General features: G+C 39.2%; 2 protein-coding genes across 3 annotated transcripts; both read left to right on the top strand.

Moving 5' to 3' along the window:
* The first annotated feature begins 503 nt into the window (after positions 1-503).
* On the top strand, positions 504-14,154 carry heg1 (heart development protein with EGF-like domains 1). Of its 2 annotated transcripts, XR_005007167.1 has the most exons (14): positions 504-991; positions 3,970-5,514; positions 7,024-7,125; positions 7,427-7,549; positions 7,814-7,905; positions 8,237-8,286; positions 9,060-9,220; positions 10,101-10,235; positions 10,383-10,425; positions 10,537-10,574; positions 10,731-10,818; positions 11,121-11,298; positions 11,894-12,259; positions 13,593-14,154. XR_005007167.1 is itself a non-coding variant. In XM_036568967.1 (13 exons), exons 1-13 carry the CDS (start codon positions 706-708, stop codon positions 12,035-12,037), a joined length of 2,985 nt encoding a protein of 994 aa, XP_036424860.1. In that variant the 5' UTR covers positions 504-705; the 3' UTR covers positions 12,038-14,154. The 2 variants fall into 2 exon arrangements, 1 of the variants encoding a protein (XP_036424860.1); XM_036568967.1 differs by having other exon boundaries at positions 11,894-14,154.
* Positions 14,155-16,069: 1,915 nt separating this feature from the next.
* Positions 16,070-17,097, top strand: LOC118810773 (taste receptor type 2 member 1-like). Its single transcript, XM_036574816.1, has one exon. The coding sequence runs from the start codon at positions 16,070-16,072 to the stop codon at positions 17,030-17,032; it is 963 nt and encodes a 320-aa protein (XP_036430709.1). The 3' UTR covers positions 17,033-17,097.
* Positions 17,098-19,764: the final 2,667 nt, after the last annotated feature.

The following is a 19,764-nucleotide window of genomic DNA, read 5'->3' as shown; positions in this document are numbered from 1 at the left end:
GTTGGAACATTGCTGTGAGGATTTGATTGCATTCAGTCACAAAAGCATTGATGAGGTGAGGTACTGATGGATGATTAGTTGTTGATCACAAACACCATTCCAGCACATCCCAAAGGTACTGGATGGAGCTACATCACTCTGGAGAACACAGCTCCACTGCTCCACAGCCAAAGCTGGGTGGCTTCATTACCCCTCTAGCCGACACTTGTCATTGGGTAAGGCTCACGTGTGGTTCCTCCAAACTGTCCCATTCTATTGCCAGTGTTTTTCTATGGAGTTTCTACACGTTGGGTGTCCTTAAATGAAAGCCCGTCAGCAGTGGGTGCACCTTTTTTTAAGTAGCTGAATTCATTAATTAGAAGGGTGTCTGGATACTTTAAGACATGTAGGCTAAGGGTACCCGAGCACCTACTGGAAGTCGAGCTGAGAGGGAGGGGCGTGACCCGTGGTGATAGTGGGCGGGGACATGCACCATTCTCTGTTATTGAAGGGGGGTGTGGCCTAACGAGGGGCAGAGTCATAGCGGGCTTCTGCCTCTGCCGTTTGGAGGGATCCGTGAAATAAAAAACCCGCTCAGTCTGAGAAAAATGAAGCTTTAGCAGCCTCCGGGGAGATTGACGAATGGGAGTTTTGTTGGGGGACCGATGGTGACCCGGACGACTTTGCCGTATTATTTATATCTCGAAGTTCGCGGTGGTTTTCATCATGGAAGCGTGTGCAGTGAGGCGCCCTGCCCGTGTGCTCTCGGTGCTCGTCCTGTCTCTCTTGAAAGTAACGATTGCTGGAAGTTTCGCGCCGAACACCGACAGCTCGGTCACGGAGGGAACTTACTTCACTTTTTCGGGCACGACTGACTCTGAAGATACAACTGGTTTGCTGAGGACACTGACGGCTTCTACAGTGGAGTTCACTTCTGCTGGGTTTGAACACTTCTCCACAGCAAAACTCTCGGAAACCCACCCTGGCTTCACGGAGAGGGAAGCCAGAACTGGTAAGAGCAGGGAGAGAAAGAGAGGGAGAGATAGACGGGGCTGCATCCCAGCTGGAGGAGTAACTCTGATAGTTTGTGATTGGCCTAGTTTCTAATTCAAATCTTAAGTAACTGAACAGTTTAAACACAGTAGTGATGAGTTGATAGCCCACTATGCTAACTATGTAAATACCACTGCACAGTCACTCAGCCGCTGTCAAGCATCAGTGCTGCTGGCATTCAGACCGTTATTGAACCTGATTAGCTAGCCAACACTTCTGTAGCCATTTGGCTGTTTTTATTATCCTTCCAACAGGCCCAGTCTGTTCTGAGGGTGTTGAAGTCTGTAGGTACTGACTAACTCAGGTTTACATTTTATATAAGTTATGTTACTAAGATTATAAAGTATAGATTTGGAATAGTTTAGAATTAAATCTATGAAGGAAGGACAGTTAAATTTTTGTTTATTATTCCTCATTGCTTTTTGTTTATCTCTGTTCTGGACTAGTTTACTATTCACTATTTTCAAGGGTGTGATTTTATTTCAGAACAAGATGAGCCCTAAAAAGTGAAGCCTGGACTCTAACAGGTGCTTAATGTACTGAGACGTTTCACTGCAGTAGAACTGATACTTTCTTTAATGTTACTTATAATATATTGGCACCTTTTACCTTTTTCTTGAGTCATTTAGTGAAGTAAAAAGAGTTTTACTAAAACAATGTGTAGGATACTTTAATCCAAGAGGTTTATTTGTGTATACATATCACCTGTTATAGATAACTAATGATAATATTATTAACAACAGTAATAATATTTAACTCACACATAGGCTTAATAGTGTCATAACAACAACAATAATAATAACAATAATCACAATAATAATGTTCATCTTGCCCATAGGCCTAATAACACATAGACCAATAATGTCATAACAGTAGTAATAGTAGTAATGGTCATCTCACACATATAGGACTAAAAGGCTAAAATGTCACAACAACAATAATAATAATAGTAATGTTTATCTCGCACATAGGTCTAATAATACACAAACTAATAATGTGAGAATTTGGGAAGCTCTTCATTCATGAGTAACTCCATCAGAAAGTAATTTTCTTTTCAGGTCAGTCAGCTGGTCAGATCCTACTATACTGTAGATCTTTGTAATATTCAACTTGTTTGAACAAAAGGTCTTGTCCTGTATTAGACAAAGGATAAACTGTAATGTACTTTAGGCTATGTATAACATTAGAAATACAAATGGTGAAATGTTACAATTTTGCACACACTTTGGCTGATTGCTCAAACATCTGGGCTGACAAGACAACACATTATTGAGAGGCACCAGGGGCCCAATTTGCCAAACCCATTTTCACTTAAGCCACAGATGATTTAAAGGTGATCTGCAAGTTTTACTGAGGAACAGACTCATTTTCCCTCAGCCTTAACACAGTCTGGAATAAAGCAAACCATTTGTTGGCATTGCTGTGCAATCGGTAATGACTCATTGGTTCAAACTTAGGGTAGGATATCATTGTACTTCTTACATGGTATGTTATTATACAGGTAATGTTGTATCTATTTCAGGTTCATTCTAAACTGAATTAATAATCAAAGAATAAGAAATAAACATGAAATTATGGACTAGATTTGCCAGCAAAGAACAAATAGTAGTTGTAGCAGCTGTGCGACCATGTACATTTTTGGTTTGTGCCATGTTCTAGTCTGGTTCGGATTAGAATGACTAAACTGGTTACATTTTAAAAAACGAGTATAACTTTTTCTCCATATTAGGTGACACTACCTAAAGTCTTAATAAGTTTACATAAGAGACTCCAGACTTTAATCTTAGCATGAAGTACACATAACTCAGATCAGAAAGATGATTTTTACATAGATAGCTAATATTTGTATCTATTCATAGCTATTTTAAAAGTAAAATCAGAATTTTATGCTACTAAAATGTGTTGAATGTGAATTGATTACAATCATCAGTACAATAAAAAATAAATAAAAAGTTTTGTTTAATTGTCTGTTTAAGTGTGGTTTGCATGTTGTAGAAAAGTGTAATATCCTCTCAGTCAAGGCTTTTTGCTTGTTGATAACATTGTTACCAGTGTATGAACTCCATGTAGAGAGTGACATTATTGTATCATGGACTTTGCTAGGTCAGCGTAAGGAAGGAAACAGCTATTCCCAATGGGTCAGGTCACCGCCATTTTTAGGGCTGAAGCTTTTGTTAGCTTAGACGGGTTCGGCTGCCAATTGTTCTCCACCCAAAATCATTATATCCGCAGTCACTTCTGAAAACATCTTCTGTAATGGTTACTGAGATTCTCAAAGTGCCTCGCTGTGAGAGGCACACCCTGGTGGCATTCCACACATAATGCAGGGGAGTTAACTAATGAGTCCATTGTAGGGAGTAATGGACCATTTGGAATTTTCTGATCGGTCATTAAGCACAGACGTTTTGTGCATGTTCAGACCACATGTACAGCTCTGTGGCAAAAAAGTCCACCATTCATTTATTTAATTTCCAGTCAAAATGGCCATTAGTTATAAATTCTCTCCTCAGAAGTATCTCTTGAAAATTAATAAGTGATCTTAAGTGGCCATTTCTAACTGGAAACTGAAATAAATGCAGCATTTTGACTTTTGCACAGTACTGTAGCTGAGGTATAAGAAGAGACTGTGAATGTAGGAGGGGGAGAATTCTGAGAATTTGGACAGGAGTTCTGGGCAGTAGTGATGGAAATTTATTGATTAGAAGGAGGAGGATTAGCCTGAGGCACGGTCCTACTCCCGAACTTTAGTTTTCTCTTAATTTATAGTCCTATTGAAGTAGTTAACGTTTATTGAACAGGCTTATTTATAACCTAATAAAGTAAGATGTCTTGGTCTTAATAAGACCACATGCTTTCAGATCGATTACTGCTGTACATTTGGATATTTCACAAAATGCAGAATTTGCGTTTGATACATCACTCTTTGCTTTTGTGCAGCCACGGATCAGAACACTTTCTCTACGGATATGGAGAGCTGGACATCGCATAGCGGTCCAGAAGTGTCCACAGAGCTGCTGAGCTCCAGCACTGAGCTCAGCAATACCACAGCCACTGAGTGGGGAGCTCCACCCACAGTAGCCAACATAACTGATGCCTATATAGATTTAGCAACGAAAGACCAGCCTGCAACTGAGGCCAGGACTGTGAGAGACCTCACTGTGACGGTGCTTACGGAAAAAGACATCACAGATATGGACACTACAGAGTCCATTTCACATACTGACAGCACCTACATATCCACCACCATCAACCGTGCTGGGGAGCGCACTCTGCTGTCTGTCACGTCCAACAGCACTACTCCGTACACAGAGGAGTCCATCTCTTCTGAGGCAGCTCCACAAACGGATACCTCAGAGGTAAAGACAGGGACCACTCAAGGTGGGGACTACACTGAGGGTGCCTTGTCTACTGAGGCTGACCATACCAGGGCAACATCTGAGGATCAGCCGACCACGAACGCTACCCAAGTGACTGTCTCTGAGCCTGAGGTTCCCCATGTCTCTCAGGGCACCCAGTCTCAGACAGGACAGCCCAACGTCACAGAGATGACTACCGACAACATCAGCCACAACTCCACTCAGCCTGCCACAGTGGTCAACAGCTCTGAGACTGAGACAGACACTATAGCAGATTCATCCACCAGCGAGACATCCTACACAGACCGAAGTGCTTCTGCACCGTCTGTCACACCTTTCATGTCCACAGAAGACAGTCGGACAAATATGTCCCACCAGGACATTGAAACTATGACCACTGAGACTCCTGCAAGGTCTGTGAGCACTGTGGTAGACAAGAAGTCGGATGGTCCTCAGACTCACAAGGATGAAACCACTATTCTAGGCCTGACCACTGCCCTCCCCTCACTGACCACTGTGGATGACTCCCTCTCAAGCCAGCAACCCTTTGTCTCCCAAACCCACCATACACCAGAGGCCACAGAAGTGTTGACCACAGCTGCAGGACCAGTGACCCAGAGGCCACAACATACAGAGGAGGACACGCGTGTGGCTAGCACTCTTGCTAGCACTGTCCCTACTACTGTCATTACTACCACGCTAGCTAGCACTAGCACTAGCACCAGCACGTCAACTCCATTCACAACACATCAGCTCCAACCCAGCACCACTGCTAAACCACACACGCCCCACGTGACACTTTCTCCTATGGAGACAACTCAGGTGCTGACCACGGCCACCACAGAGCAGCACCGGCCCACCTCCCAAACAGTCACGCCATCTCTGACTCCCAGCTCATCCCAACCCGAAGATATTTCTACTGATGTAAGCACACTGCACCTAGAGACCAGCACGGCTACACCGGGCAACACCACTGCGCACGGCAGGCACACCACTGCCTCCTACAGTACAAGTGCCCCTACCAGGAGCACTGCTGTAGTGACCACAGGAAAGCACACTGAAAGAAGCTCCACGCAGAAGGAGGCCACAACCACGCAGGTTCCTGTGAAGTCCACTACAACTCCTGGTGTGTTTCTTTAGCTTTTTTTCCCATTATTTCTTACAAACCTAAACTACAAACCACACTACTATAAACTAAAAATATGAACTCAGTTTGGTACCAGATAAATGAATATGATTCCAATATGCTAGCCATGTGCATCTTTACAGGTTTTAGATGATTAGTGTGAAGCTTGGAATGCAAAAAAAAAAAAGAAACTTTAGACATGTTTATAATGATGAACACAGCTGTATATGATTCTAAAATGACTGAGAAAGCTGCACATAATTGAGAATGAAGTTATAATAAAGTCAACATCCAGAATCCCTCATATTTCAAAAGTGATCACCAAAACTCAGAGCAGAGAACTTGATGAATATGATTGTAAATAGTATATTATTAATCATTTTATAGCTTCTTTTTGTTTCCAACATACTTGAAATATAATTAAGTAATATATTTAGTATTTAGTCTTCATTGTGCACATTATTGTATGTAAGATAACAAATTATTAAAAACTGACTCAACCTTTTGAATAGTAGTATGTTTTGATATTTTGTTCTTCAGTTGTACTGTGTGTATGCCATATGTATATACAATACTTTAGCTGTAGTAACGTGAAACATTTCTAACATTATGTTGGTACTTTTAAAAGAATGATTTGCCAAAAAATCAAATTTGCACAATTCTCGATTTATCTGTTGTAGTCGATCAACCAAGACATATTTGGTGTCCACGTTTTAATCCTTTAGTTTAGCGCTGGAGTTGAGGATAACACTGCTAACAAACACTAGCAGTTAATAGGTACTCAAAACTTCTCTCAATACCTGCAAACCATATTTAACTCCTCCATTAAGGTCTTTAAGGTTTTGCTGATGTGATTACAGACACTTTGTGACTTATTGTGAACCATAAAAATGAACAAAATTTCACCACTGCGGGTAGCTTCTTTAGAAAACAAGTGTTGTGCTGGATTCTGACTCCCCTTCACATGCTTGCTAGTAATGTAGGCATATAGACTATACATTATATGTGTGATTTCTGTTGTTTATAACAGTTATTTATAAAAAGAACAAAAATTGCGAACATAGTCACAAACATTTCACTTTTATAGTGCACAGTAAGTCATACTGTGCTCCAAACCACATTGACTAGTCTGTGAGATTTTTTCGAAGACCTGGATGCAGTTTGAGCACTTTTTTGGTGTGAATTCACAGAAAAAATGTAGGTGACTATTGACCTCTAGTGTTTGTTACCCTCATAGCTACCGCTCTAAACTAAGGAAGCAAACCAGACATGTCTGATCAACTACATCTGGTATAAAAGGGCGGAAAACAATTGTTTTAAACAGCGTTGTATGTTAATATGATGTCCATACTTTCATTTTGTTTTCCCCAAATCCTTGAAATGTTAAAATCAGTAACTACACTCTTTGTTCAGTTCCTACTCTGCTGTCTTATTGATGATATTTATGATACAGTACTTTTAGAAACTCCACGCTGTAACTGAATACTGTGTCCTGTAATCTCTTTTCAGATCACATATGTGGGCCTAAGACTTGTGCGAATGGAGGCAGGTGTGTCCAAGGCCACAAGTGCGAGTGTCTGCCCGCCTGGACAGGAGCCAATTGCACTGAGGGTGAGTCGCCCAACGAGTAACATTGTAGTCTGTCATGACTTACTATCACATTAGGATAGTCCTGTACTGTTGGCATAGCAGTGTTCTGTAGACATTTCACCTAAACTTGCACTTTTATTTTATGAGATTTAAAATGAATAAGTGATCACTGTCATGAAACTTTTTTGCTGGTCCATCCAGTGCAGCCTTTAGCCACATTCTGATCATGCCTATGTGAAGTACTTAACAGAGAGAAGCCTACCGTGACATTGTTTATTTAGGATGACAGATGAATGATGGTGGTACCTCTGTTGTTCTGTAGATGTGGACGAGTGTGTGACTAATCCGTGCCCTAAAGACTCGAAGTGTGTGAACACCAGGGGCTCATTCACCTGTAAGTGTGCCCTTGGCTACGACCTGGAGGATGGCCGCAGCTGCACACAAGGTAGGTGGTCAAACTCTGGCAGAACAGTAAACATTCGCATAGAACCAGGGACCACTGGGTGTAAAGATCAACGTGAACACTCTTTCGGAAATGTCAAACAACTCAGCTTTCAGAATTAGTGATGTAAATGTGATGCCTTTAACCAACTCATTATCATTAATGTGTCAGGCTGTCGAGCCTAATTAAAACTGTCATTGTGTTATAAATAAATCAGTGGCTTTTGCAGAAATCTAGCTTCAGTGTTTTTGTGGTTTTCCCCCACAGCAAAGACGTTTCTTGGGACATTCAGCGTGAACAGCTCTTCGCACCTCAGGAGCGCTGGTCTGCATGAGCTACACAAGGAGATCTTACAGCTGGTACGCACCAAGAACCACCTTGTAAAACTTACTTGCTTCACTCTAATCATTCATCTATTTGTAGAAACTCAGGTGCCCAAACTTTATTTCTCTGTGCTGTACTAATTAGTTAAGGCAGTAATTTTTTCATAACCACTTACAATAAATGTATTAGATATACAGTGTGTTCCAACATCACATTCATTGAACGTGCTAGACTTAGTGAGATCTCCATCACATCTTCTTGGTTGAGAAGCGAGAGTTTGAATAACACAAAAAGCTTTCTTGTTGTTAATTTACTAATTAAATTAATTTATGATTGCTCACTTGATTTCGTTTTGTATTTTTCCAGTTGGAAGCCGCCCTCTCTGTTCTGCATGGTTATAGACGTTCTACTCTAGAGTGAGTTTTTGATCTATTGTTGTCAAATATTCTGTTTCAACTCAATAATATTAAATATAAAAACAAATGATTTAAAGGAATGATTCACCGAGAAATCAGATTTACACAGTTTTCCACTTAACCCAGATATGTTTGGGTAGGTAGTTGCTAGGGTGTTGCTAAGTGGCTGCTGTGGTATCCCAGGTGGTTGCTCGGATGTTTCTAGGTGGTTGCTATGGTATCTTGTGTGGTTGCTAGGGTGTTTCTAAGTAGTTGCTAACTGTATCTGTGAGGGTTGCTGTGGTGTTCCAGATGGTTGCTAGGAAGTAGCTAGGCAATTACTGTGGTATCCCAAATGGATGGTAGGATGCAAGTGTGGTTGTATTATTGTGATACGGGGTGCACAAGTTTTTGCCCACACAATTCCGCAATTCATTTTCAATGGGGAAAAAAAATCATTTTTCAATAGTAATAATAAAGCTGCATACAAGCACACCATTTCCAATTAGACCTGAACGTTCTGGAGTGTGAATGGTGTCAATATCTTGAAAACTGTGGGATGAGTTAGTTGATGAAAATCTGGCAGAAAAATAAAAATAATAAGAAGAACATACCATTGGGTAGCAATATTGTTATTGTACTCACTAATTAATTCAAGTAGAACTGACACTGGGATGTAAAACTTGACAGGCACAGCACAAGTTTGTTCACACAAAAGCATGTGTCATCAATGCATGTCAGTTATGGTGTTTATTATCAGGCAGATCTTTTGACTTATTTTTTTTCATGTGTAGCGATACAGGGGGATGGAATATCTCTGCTCGGAACATGTTCTCCATGTCTGCAAATGTGACCAGCTCTGAGGTCTACAGCAGAATCCAGACATTTCTGAGAAACTGCAGCAAGCCACACTCTCGCTGCACCCTCAAGCTTCGGCACCAACTCACTTATCAAGGTATGTCTCAGCACTCATTGCTCTTCACACTTTCTCCCACTTCTCTAAATTTTTCACACCTCCTTATATCACCCTCTATCTTTACAACTCCTTTTGACTTCTCTTTTTATTTGTCATCTCCTTTTCATGCAGTTTCACTTTTACTTTGCCAGCATATAAGTTGTCACAGGGAAAGTTAACTTTGAGTGTTTTTCTTTGATGGAGGTTTGCAAAGCAGTATGATTTTGTTCATAATTTTGCTATGCAGATTACATACATTCATTTTCCCCCCAAGATATTAGGTTTTCTCTCAATCACTGAAGGGGAAAATCCCATGTGTTGGTGTACACTTGCATATATTCTGGGTATAATAAAGAAAATGTGTTGAAATACATAATAACATTACAACAGATTTTCAGTCATCACTGTATGTTGTCATCTTTGCTTTGCAGTTGTTTTGTGGCTTTCCACTTGTGTATCTCTCTGCTCTGTTTTGTGGATTTCCTCTTGTGTAGGTTGTCTGTTTTACCTCTATTAATGCACCAAGACTTCAAAATGGATCTATTTACTATTTACTGTACACACTGTGGGTAACTGAGGGTGGCACAAGGTTGTATTGTTTTTATTTTATTTTATTTATAATAGCTAAATAATAGCATAGAATATGGGACTATAACCTAAGCATTCAAAATATTCCACCGTTAAGAGTAAACTAATGATAGAAAACAATGGCATCAGTTTTTGTGTTTAGTATGCCTGAATGAGCAAAAAACAGCTACAACCTTGTACACCCCAGAAATCACCCAGAGCTTGGATAGAATTAAGTTGCATTGGAAAAGAAAAAAAGATTTGTTAGGAGTTAAATAAGCTTCAGTACTTTGAAACCTCTCTCTTCTTCCAGGGGAGAGTCTGTGCCTGTCCAAATACAATAAGTGTGACACACAGTCTTCTGTGTGCAATGATACAAACGGGACTCTATTCTGCCAGTGCCTTGAAGGCTTTTTCAAAAAGAACCCAGAGGACACCACCTGCAGAGGTAGGAACTGCAGACTGGCTTTAAAATTGGACTGTGTTTTAAGAAGCAAAGCTCAGACAGCTGTTTAGAACTTGTATATTCAAAGACTCTCTAACAACTTTGCAATATTGTTGATTTGACTTTTTTTCTGATATTTTCATGTTTCAGACTGTGGTGATGGTTTCGCACTGGTTAATGAAACTTGTGTGGAGTAAGTATTTGCAGAGTAGTCAAAACTTTTCTGTGCATTTGCATTTTTACCATATAACAGCAATATTCTTTTTTAAAACTTGAGATGTATATAATGTTTATTGTCTTTCAGATGTACATTTGGATTTGGAGGTTTCAACTGCAATAACTGTGAGTCATTTTTACGTTTTGATGACAGGAATACATTTTATTTAGTATGTAACTGTCAAGAACTGAGAAATGTTTAATATACATTTACTTTTACATAAAAGTATATCTTCTATGCTTTTCCAAGGCTCTACCTAACTGGCTTTGTTTTTTGTGCAGTTTATGGGCTGATAGCGAAGGTGGTGTCTCCTGCTGCTGGGGGGTTGCTGCTCATCATTATCATCGCTCTCATAGTCGCATGCTGCAGGTACCCATTTACCCATCATGTCATAAATAACAATGAAATAATAAGAATAGACATTAAGAATGCATACCTAAAAGCAACTGTTTCTCTGAAAACTTTATGAATTATTAATATCTTCACACTTAAATTTAACACATACATTTAAAATGGTCCTTTTTGTCCACTCAGGTAATTTTACAGATATATTATTCTGCTTATAAAAAAAACTTTTAACTTCTGGACGTTTTCTGATGATTTGATGAAATAACATTATGCCACAAAACTGTATGGCCTGTATTTAGCCTTACTGTCTCCTTCTGTTACAGAAAAGACAAGAATGACATCAACAAAATCATCTTTAAAAGTGGGGACCTTCAGATGTCTCCATATGCAGAGTTTCCCAAGAGCAGCCGTGTGTCTATGGAGTGGGGCAGAGAGACCATTGAGATGCAAGAAAATGGCAGCACTAAGAATCTCCTGCAGATGACAGATATCTATTATTCAGTGCGTACTCAAGTTATTTTGTACCAACTTTAATTATTTACTTACAAAATGAACTGAAAAACTGTTGAGTCAAAACTCACCTATAGTGTGTGCAGCAACACAGCAAACAAAAGCAATTCCAGTTACATTTTTTTTGCCCTAAGGTTTTCAGGTGAAAATGTGAAAACTCTGCTCACAGTGGTTTGCTGGTGACATATTACCACAAATTCTTCCTTCTGGAAAACTATTCCCATCCCATAGCAACTACTTAGAAGAGCAAATTATACAGATTTACTCCTTTTCTTTGTGAAGCACTTTCATTTTTTTACTGAAGAATTTGTAAAAAGTGTTCTACAAAAAAATGTGTTTCATAAAGATGTTTACTGATGGAATTCAGCGACTGCCCATTGGCTTATAGGGAAGTACATTAAAACTTGTTTTTTATGGTAGATAGGTTGAAAAATGCTGTAGTGTTCCTTTATGTTATCACTTCCAATGAGTTATTTATACATTTCGGCTTTGAGCGTCTCTGGTTTATTTACAGATCCGTTGAATGCATTTGGATCTACTTGTAACTTAGAAAGCTCACATTTTTCTTATTTTTTTGTTTTTATAGCCGGCTCTGCGAAATGCAGATCTGGAGAGGAATGGGCTTTACCCATTCTCCGGCCTCCCTGGTTCCCGCCACTCCTGCATCTATCCAGCACAGTGGAACCCGTCATTCATCAGTGATGACTCGCGACGGAGGGACTATTTCTGACCCCCGAACTCCGAAGAACTGCCTCAGACTGGGGCATGAGGCCTCTTGCGGGGTATGCAGTAATGGCTGCATAGCAAGATGTTGTGATGCTGACCATAGAGCTGGACAACACTGATCACTAAAAGGCCTTTGAATGTGAAAATGAGCTGGCATGAAAATGAGCTGGCAGGAAAGGACAATTATCTGAGTTGGACTGGAGGAAAGCCATAGAGTTCTGATCAGGTCCGTTTGGCATTCACCTGTAGCACGCCTCAGTGAGACTTCAGGTTGTGGTTGTGTTCACTAGTCGAACTTTTGACATTTCACGTTTTTTCATCTAAATGGATTTTCTATTCACTCCTTAGAGCTGTGAAACATACGTGGGGGAATAACACATAATATAAATGCAAATATTAGCAAATATTTTGCACTGCAGACTCTTCACACAGATGTTTTATCTCAAATGGAATAAGCCATAAATGTAACATATTTATATGTGTGGATTGATGCACATACTAGATTGTGTAAATGTGTGTTTAGGTGTGTATGTATGTGTGTGTGCATGTCTGCATGTGCATCAAAACGCTGATGTTGTACAAGTTCTTTGTTTGTTAGTTCTGTGGACACGAGAGGTGAACAGTATTTGTAGAAACTCTATGTAAGCTGTAAAGCTTTTTTAAATCGAATATTGCTGTAGATCATGATATCAGCATATGTAGCAGGACAAAGCCGGTCATTATGTTACTATTTACTTAAAGGTGTGTTCGTCAATTTTGGCAAAAATTAGCTGAAGCTTGAATGCTCTCCCCACCGCGACCCAGAAGGATAAGCGGTTTAGATGATGGATGGATGAATGCTCTCCAATTCTTCCCCCCAAAACATGTGCACCCATGCTTCCTAGGCCTTAAGACCGTCAAAAATCGACTGTCACATATAAAATAACACTGACACGACTAAGTAAGGGAGCTAGCTGCCTGATGTTACCCTTGCTTTAGGTCCTGGTATGTGAGACAATTACCTGTCTAGCAGATATAGAGCAAGGATGGCATCACTGTTAACTAGAGGTACACAATGGTATTGGAATCATATTGGTATTGGCAGATAGTTGCTTGAAAGATTATCAGCATCGGACAGATGTTCAGATATGATCAGTATTTGCTGATGTATTATTGTACATCATAAGAGCAGCACATTTAGGTGATGCTAGGCTGTGGTGCCAAAATACCTGCATTGTATTCATTTTACTGTATTTGTAACCTCTCTATAATGCTAATTTATGTAGTTGAAGGCCCAGTTTCTTCATTTTATAAGTATTTGTGTATCGGCATCAGCAATGTCACATATTTCTGTGAAAAATATCGGATATTGGCATCCACTCACAATTCCCATATTGGTGAATCCTTACAATTGACTTAACTTTTAAGCTAGTGATCATTTTTAGATGAACTAAGCATTGCATGGGACTACGGCTCCCCAGTGTGTGCTGGGTGGACACCTAACCTGATTCTCACACCTTTTGTCCTGATTGTTTGAATGTTGTGTGTTCCACTTCACTCATTTTTTCTCCTGTTTACAGAGCCTGGGGAAGCTACAGAGACTGGATTTTTCCTCTGAGCATATGTTTTATTGACAAAGCAATGGAATTTCTCCAAATATTACAAAAACGTTCCGGGCAAAAATTGATGATCCCACATTTAAGGACCTTCAATGAACAGAAATGCACTTGGTGCTACTTCTTTACATAATGCAGTAAATAGCACTGCAGTAGTGATAAGTAAGGAACAGTTTTGCCTGTTTTATGTAATTTATTCAACTAACTTAATGTCATTTTCGGACACATGCAATTCAATCTGTGTAATTACCATCACCACTGTGTGTGTGTGTGTGTGTGTGAGTGTGAGAGAGAGAGAGAGAGAAAGAGAGGGAGAAAGAACGGTATTGGCCTGATTTTGTGCCAACTACTTGTTAACTCCTGCATGTGTGGTTAGATGTACTATATTTCTGTCAGCAGCTTACTGCCCTTTAATATCAGAGGTATCCTTTTACACATACCAGCAATTTTTCCCTCTCCTGTGGATGGTCACTTAAATCTGGCGTTGTAGTCAGACGTATTTAAATAAAGAAGCAGTGATGTTTAATCTCTTGTCTTTATGGCTTTTAGATAGGCCTTTCACTTTTGCACCTATATCAAACACACAGTTGTGGAGTCCGTAAGCGGTACAGGTGCCAGATGTTATGGATTTGTAGTGCAGCCACTTATTCATATGAGATTAAGCCCACACTTTTTCAATTCTACAAAGAAATGACACACTTTAACTTCTAATGACCATAAACTCCGTTGTGGCTTAGCCTACTTTCTGGGTGATATAGCAGCATGGAAATAAAGGTTCATCAGGGCACCTAGAAGGGCAGGGCTCTGTCATCTCTTTAATGTTAGGTATTTATTTGATTCAGTGACTTCATTCATAGGCCTGTACAACATCCCACTGACACAAAATGGATTCAATACCTCTAGTGCATTGTACATATAAAAAAACAAGACAAGATGGAAAATTGTAATCATAAATTAACTGGGCTTGTCTCCCTATGACACGTTTGTAAGCTTGTTTTTGTATATTGCTTGGTTTCTATTTAAGCCCCACCAACATGATCAATTTCCATTGTAAATGCAGAAGGAAATGGTCACAGTATATTGCACATCATTTTCATAGCTATAGTATGTATGTGTATACAGTATGGAGCTGTAGTGGACTGTTCTGTGAAGGTTATCATGGTACCTGAAAAGAGTAGGTGGTAAGTAGCTATTCGCTCAGTTAAAGGAGGCAGACCACATGATGCAACATACACTAAAAGAAATAATAGGGGTTAGATCACCTTTTGATTTCAGCACTAACAACTAGAATGCAGTACATTTTATCTTCAAAATATGAAATTCAACAGACTGTTAAGATTTATTCATTATAGGTAAAGGTTAGAGTAAGGAAGTCTGGATATTCGGATTCAAATCTATTTATTACAAGATAATAATACCATTTTTAATAAACTTGATATAGATAGTTTCTGTAAATGACCACCTGCTAATATGCTCATGGTCCTCCTCATGCCACCAAAACACCCACCAAGGCATGGTCTCCACAAGACCTCTGAAGGTGCCCTATAGTATCTAGCACCAAGACGTTTGATCAGATTGAGATCTGGGGAATTTGGAGGGCAGGCATCATCTTGAAGTCTTTGTCATGTTCCTCAAACCATTACTGAACAATGGCCCACATTTATGAAAACTCAGAGTAAAACATGCTGATTTAGGCTCAGTTTATGCCTTTTCCATAGCACCGAATAAGACTACATGGATTGATGTGCCTTGATCTTAAATCAGTGTTGTTACTCTTACACGCTCGAGAAATACGGGCCAAAATGTGTAGTGTGGCAGGGCGCTTCGTTGCTCTCATGCATCGATGAGTCTTGGGCACCCAATATACTGTTGCAGGTTCAAGGATTGTCTCTCTTCAGACTGCTGTTTCTCATCACTGCTGACCAGGAACACCCCACAAGCCTTGCAGTTTCGGAAATGCTTCAGCCTCGTCATCTGACTATAATGATTTGTCCCTTGTGAAGTTGCTCAGCTCTTCACACCAGCCCTTTTCTCCCATGTCCAAAATGTCTACTACTGTTCACTTACCATCTAATATATCCCAGACCTTGACATGCATGGTCGTTATGACAATCAAAGGTACTTGCTTCATTTGTGAGTGTTCATAATGTTTTGGTTCATTGGTGCACAACATGTGGTAGCAAAGTGAAAGTGAAATATTGCATTGGACAGATATGGGACTGCAATGCCTTTTGTTAGCTTGTTTGTTAGCTTGCTAACCCACTAATCCAGCTTCACTAATCATACATACCCCCACAATAAGCTTCGAACACTCCAGTGCCTGCACACAGCTGCTTTTTCTGAGGGAGTGACAGATGAAGAGGGAGGCACCTTCTCACCCATGCTGAGCATATATGGCAGACTTCTGGACATCAGCAGGTCACAAAGACAAGGCAAGCAAAATGGCTCCTAATGATTCTCAGACTGACCCTGCTGAAATAACTTATGTCGTTTTTGCCTCTGTGAACATCGCTGTCTCTGCTGCCTGCATGCTCATGAACGTCTTTTTTGTTTTCTGTATGGTCTTTCCACAGCAAGGAACAGAGCGGCTCAAACAGCCTCTTAACGTTTTATTGGGATCGCTTGTTGGGAGCAACATTGCTCTTCATGTCTTCACCCTTCTGTCTGTTGTCTCAGACTTCATGTCATCATCAAATTCATTGGTTTACGATGTTGGAACAGCAGTCATGCTGTTCACCATGAGGACCAGTATCACCTCCATCCTTTGGCTGAATGTGTTCTACTACTGCCAGATTGTTCCTGCTCAGCATCCTTTCTTCATCTGGTTGAAGAAGAATATCAAAGTCTTCATATACTCTGCTCTGATCATGGACAGGATGTTCTTTCTGTATGGCTTCACTGTAGCGGTTGCATATCTTGTTAAACAATTTGAAAGCAGTACTGACAAAAACACTGCCTTCATAAATAATACCACTGATCCATATATGGATGTAATGTTCAAAACATTGCTACTAGATTTCTGGTTAAGATTAATTTATTTCTTACTCAGTCTTTGTGTGATGCTGGCATCAAGCTGTGCAACTGTTCTCTATCTGCGGAGACACATGAAGAGCATGCAGGACAGCAACAGCTCCTTCTCGTTTCATCTGCAGAAACAGATGAGGGTGACCATGACAGGCATCATACAGGCTCTACTTTACTTCTTCTGCTCAGCTTCGATGGTGGCTAATGAAATTCTTTCATTTGTAATCCCTCCGCAGTACAAGCTGCATGAGCATATTCTTTGCACCATTATTTTATTGTATTCTTTTGGGACAGCCGTTAACATGAGTATTGGTCAGTCAATATTTCGCCAGCGTGCAATCAATGTTTGGGAAAATATTCTCAGTTTTTTACTTGATTGAAGTGAGCAAAAATGTCAAAAGAGAATCTGGAGTAATTTTGCAACATTTGGGGATCCAAACAAAGCTTTTTTCTCCTTTCTTTGTGCATGTGCTTTACTGTTTGCCCAAAGGCCCAGTGTTCTTCTCTTATCTTCTTGTGCTTATTTACAGTCTAATGCAAACATTTGAACACCCCCAGTCAAATTACATGTTTTGTTGAGTGAAAAACTTATATATGGCATTTTTCTGCAAATTTTTAGTGCACACTTTTTATTTATTTGCTAGATTTGACATGAAAAACATGCAAAAACTTTTGCAGAGGTGACATTTAAAAGTTTCTTTTCCATTATGCTAAATTCAGCAAATAGACAGTAATTGGGTACTGAAATGTGCATTCTCTGTAGATGTGTTGGCTTATTTTCAATTAGAAAATCAATAAAACATCATTTGACCGGGGGCGCCCAAACTTTTGCACATGACTATATGCATGGAGCAAAATAAATTTCTTAGTCTTTTATAAGCTTGCTGCCAAGATCCAGAGGCTTGATATGTTCAACAGACCTGGAAAAGATTTTAGACCTATAAATAAATTCAAATAATACAAATAGGGCCATGAGCACGAAAATCTGGTCACATATTTTAAACATGTGGAAACTGGTGCACATCCAGGTTGGGAAAAGTAACTGACTTTCACTTATAATCTCAGTAATCGGCAACAATGATGGTAGCAATCACTGCAATGCAATGTTCTATAGCTTCATCTCTGAGACCACACACTTCTCACACTTAATAAATTCCATACAGTAACAGCTTATGTCATGTTCATGTGTGTCTTGTATTGCTTTTCATGATGTCATGCACTCTGCTTCTGGAGCTCTAAGCTACACTTTTTGGCAGCATCATTCAAACATATGCAAGGCATTTGACAAACCAATGACAAAAGCAGACTAAAGCAATCAAACTCCTGTTCAAATCCATCTGTGTAAGAAAGTGTAAATGTACAGCATTATGCTGTTAAGAAGATGTTTATCCATCGAAAAACATGAACATTTAATTGTAATAGAGAAGGTGATTAAAAATGTGCATGTTATTTTTTATGTTCATTTGAAACCTTGCTGGGATTTATGTAGGGATACAGTTGAATACCTTTACTCAATTTCCAGAAGAAATCATATTTTTTTACTCTTTACACTTTCATTTTGACCTTTTTTTTATGTTTGTTTTGAACCTCAGAGGCAGGAGATTTTTCATTTTCTCTCTTGCCAGTCAGTTGGGTTAGTCTGCTTTTGAATCCATTCTTTTTATTAAAACATACAATCAAATTTATATCACTGTAAAATGCCCACTGCGCATGACTATGCTAATCTGTGTTTGTGTCCTGCTGATTTGTCACAGCATCACACTCCACCAAACACAGAAAACTCTTTATTCATTTGTTAGAACATCTACTTTATACTTTATATACCTGAGTGTGTTTTAATGTTGATACTTTGTGACTTTCACTCAAATGCACTGAGTAAGATTTTGATGAAGCACTCATACTTTCACTTGTACAGTTTCTCTGTATTTTTCCTGGATTTAACTACTGTACTTTTCAGTGGTCTTTTTCAGTGGTCTTTCCTGATGTACATATAATATTTAATATTTCATGTTTCATATATGACCTGGCAGCTCTGTCTGGCTGCTAGTGTTAGCTATGACCTACAGCTTGGGAATTTATAACAGCTACATTAAAGCTATTTAAACTGATGACAAAGCTTCTGTCATAAAGCATTAGAAATGGATCTAACACTTTTCACAGAATCTGCAGGTTTAAGTTTTTCTTTTCCATGTATATATTCTCTCTGTATAATGTACTCCAGTACACTTATCAGTGACTTTTAGGAGTTAGTTTTGGTTGCTTGCAGTAACTTTTCAATTAAGCATGTTTTTTGTGTGTAAGAAGGCTGTGTGCTGTTACAATTCCCACTGACCATTTACCATGCAAACTTTCTATGATAAAAGCCATGTTACTTTGGAAAGAGTGATTTTGTGAATTGTCACTGTAAAAAATAAAATAAAAATAAAAAAAACAACCTTCATTTTTTCAACTTTTTTTTCTGCATCATTTGAACACGACAGCTGTCCTTTACATTGTGTGAATATTTCGTGATGAATTGACCAAGAAAAATGCTCCAAAAGTACTCTGAATAACATTTTTTACAATAACTTACATTAAAAGTTAAGAACATTGTTAGTAACTCCTATAAAGCTAGTATTTTGCAGAGACATGTTTTTGTTTTGTTTTGTTTTTTGGACAACGAAGCATATTTTGTCAGATTTAAATGAGAATACGTGTTTTTTGGTCTTGACTATACATGTGTTGTGTATGTTAGCCCAGTTGTGGCTAAAAGTTTGTGATAGAAGAAGGAGATACACACTATATGAGCTGTAATATGCACAGACTATTGTAATATAAAATACTTTGCTGCGCTTGTTCTACCCTTATTACAGTATAACTACAATAAATTAACCACTGAATAATGAGTTTCATTTTTTTAAATATGAAATAGCTGTTACAGCAGCGTGTTATACATGTCTGAATTCTAAAAACTGTTGCAAGTCACATTAAAAGATAAAACAAACAAATGAACAAACAAACAAGACAAGCCACAACTTGTGATGGGCTAACAGACATAGGCAGTCAGGTCATCACAAGTTGTGGGAGGAACAGACCTGGGCCCCCTTGTAACGGGGTAATATTTGGGACATGT

This window comes from Colossoma macropomum, unplaced genomic scaffold, assembly GCF_904425465.1.
Source record: "Colossoma macropomum unplaced genomic scaffold, Colossoma_macropomum, whole genome shotgun sequence".
In the NCBI taxonomy this organism is placed as follows: Eukaryota; Metazoa; Chordata; class Actinopteri; order Characiformes; family Serrasalmidae; genus Colossoma; species Colossoma macropomum.
The sequence above is the reverse complement of the archived record's forward strand: the minus strand, read 5'-3'. Positions and strand labels throughout refer to the sequence as shown.

Bases quoted from the DNA above. Each gene is read 5' to 3' on its own strand.
- heg1 (XM_036568967.1), top strand. From the start codon at position 706: ATGGAAGCGTGTGCAGTGAGGCGCCCTGCCCGTGTGCTCTCGGTGCTC. The intron at 992-3,969 runs GTAAGAGCAGGG...GCTTTTGTGCAG, and splicing joins GGAGAGGGAAGCCAGAACTG to CCACGGATCAGAACACTTTC. The intron at 9,221-10,100 runs GTATGTCTCAGC...CTCTTCTTCCAG, and splicing joins GCACCAACTCACTTATCAAG to GGGAGAGTCTGTGCCTGTCC.
- LOC118810773 (XM_036574816.1), top strand. From the start codon at position 16,070: ATGGCTCCTAATGATTCTCAGACTGACCCTGCTGAAATAACTTATGTC.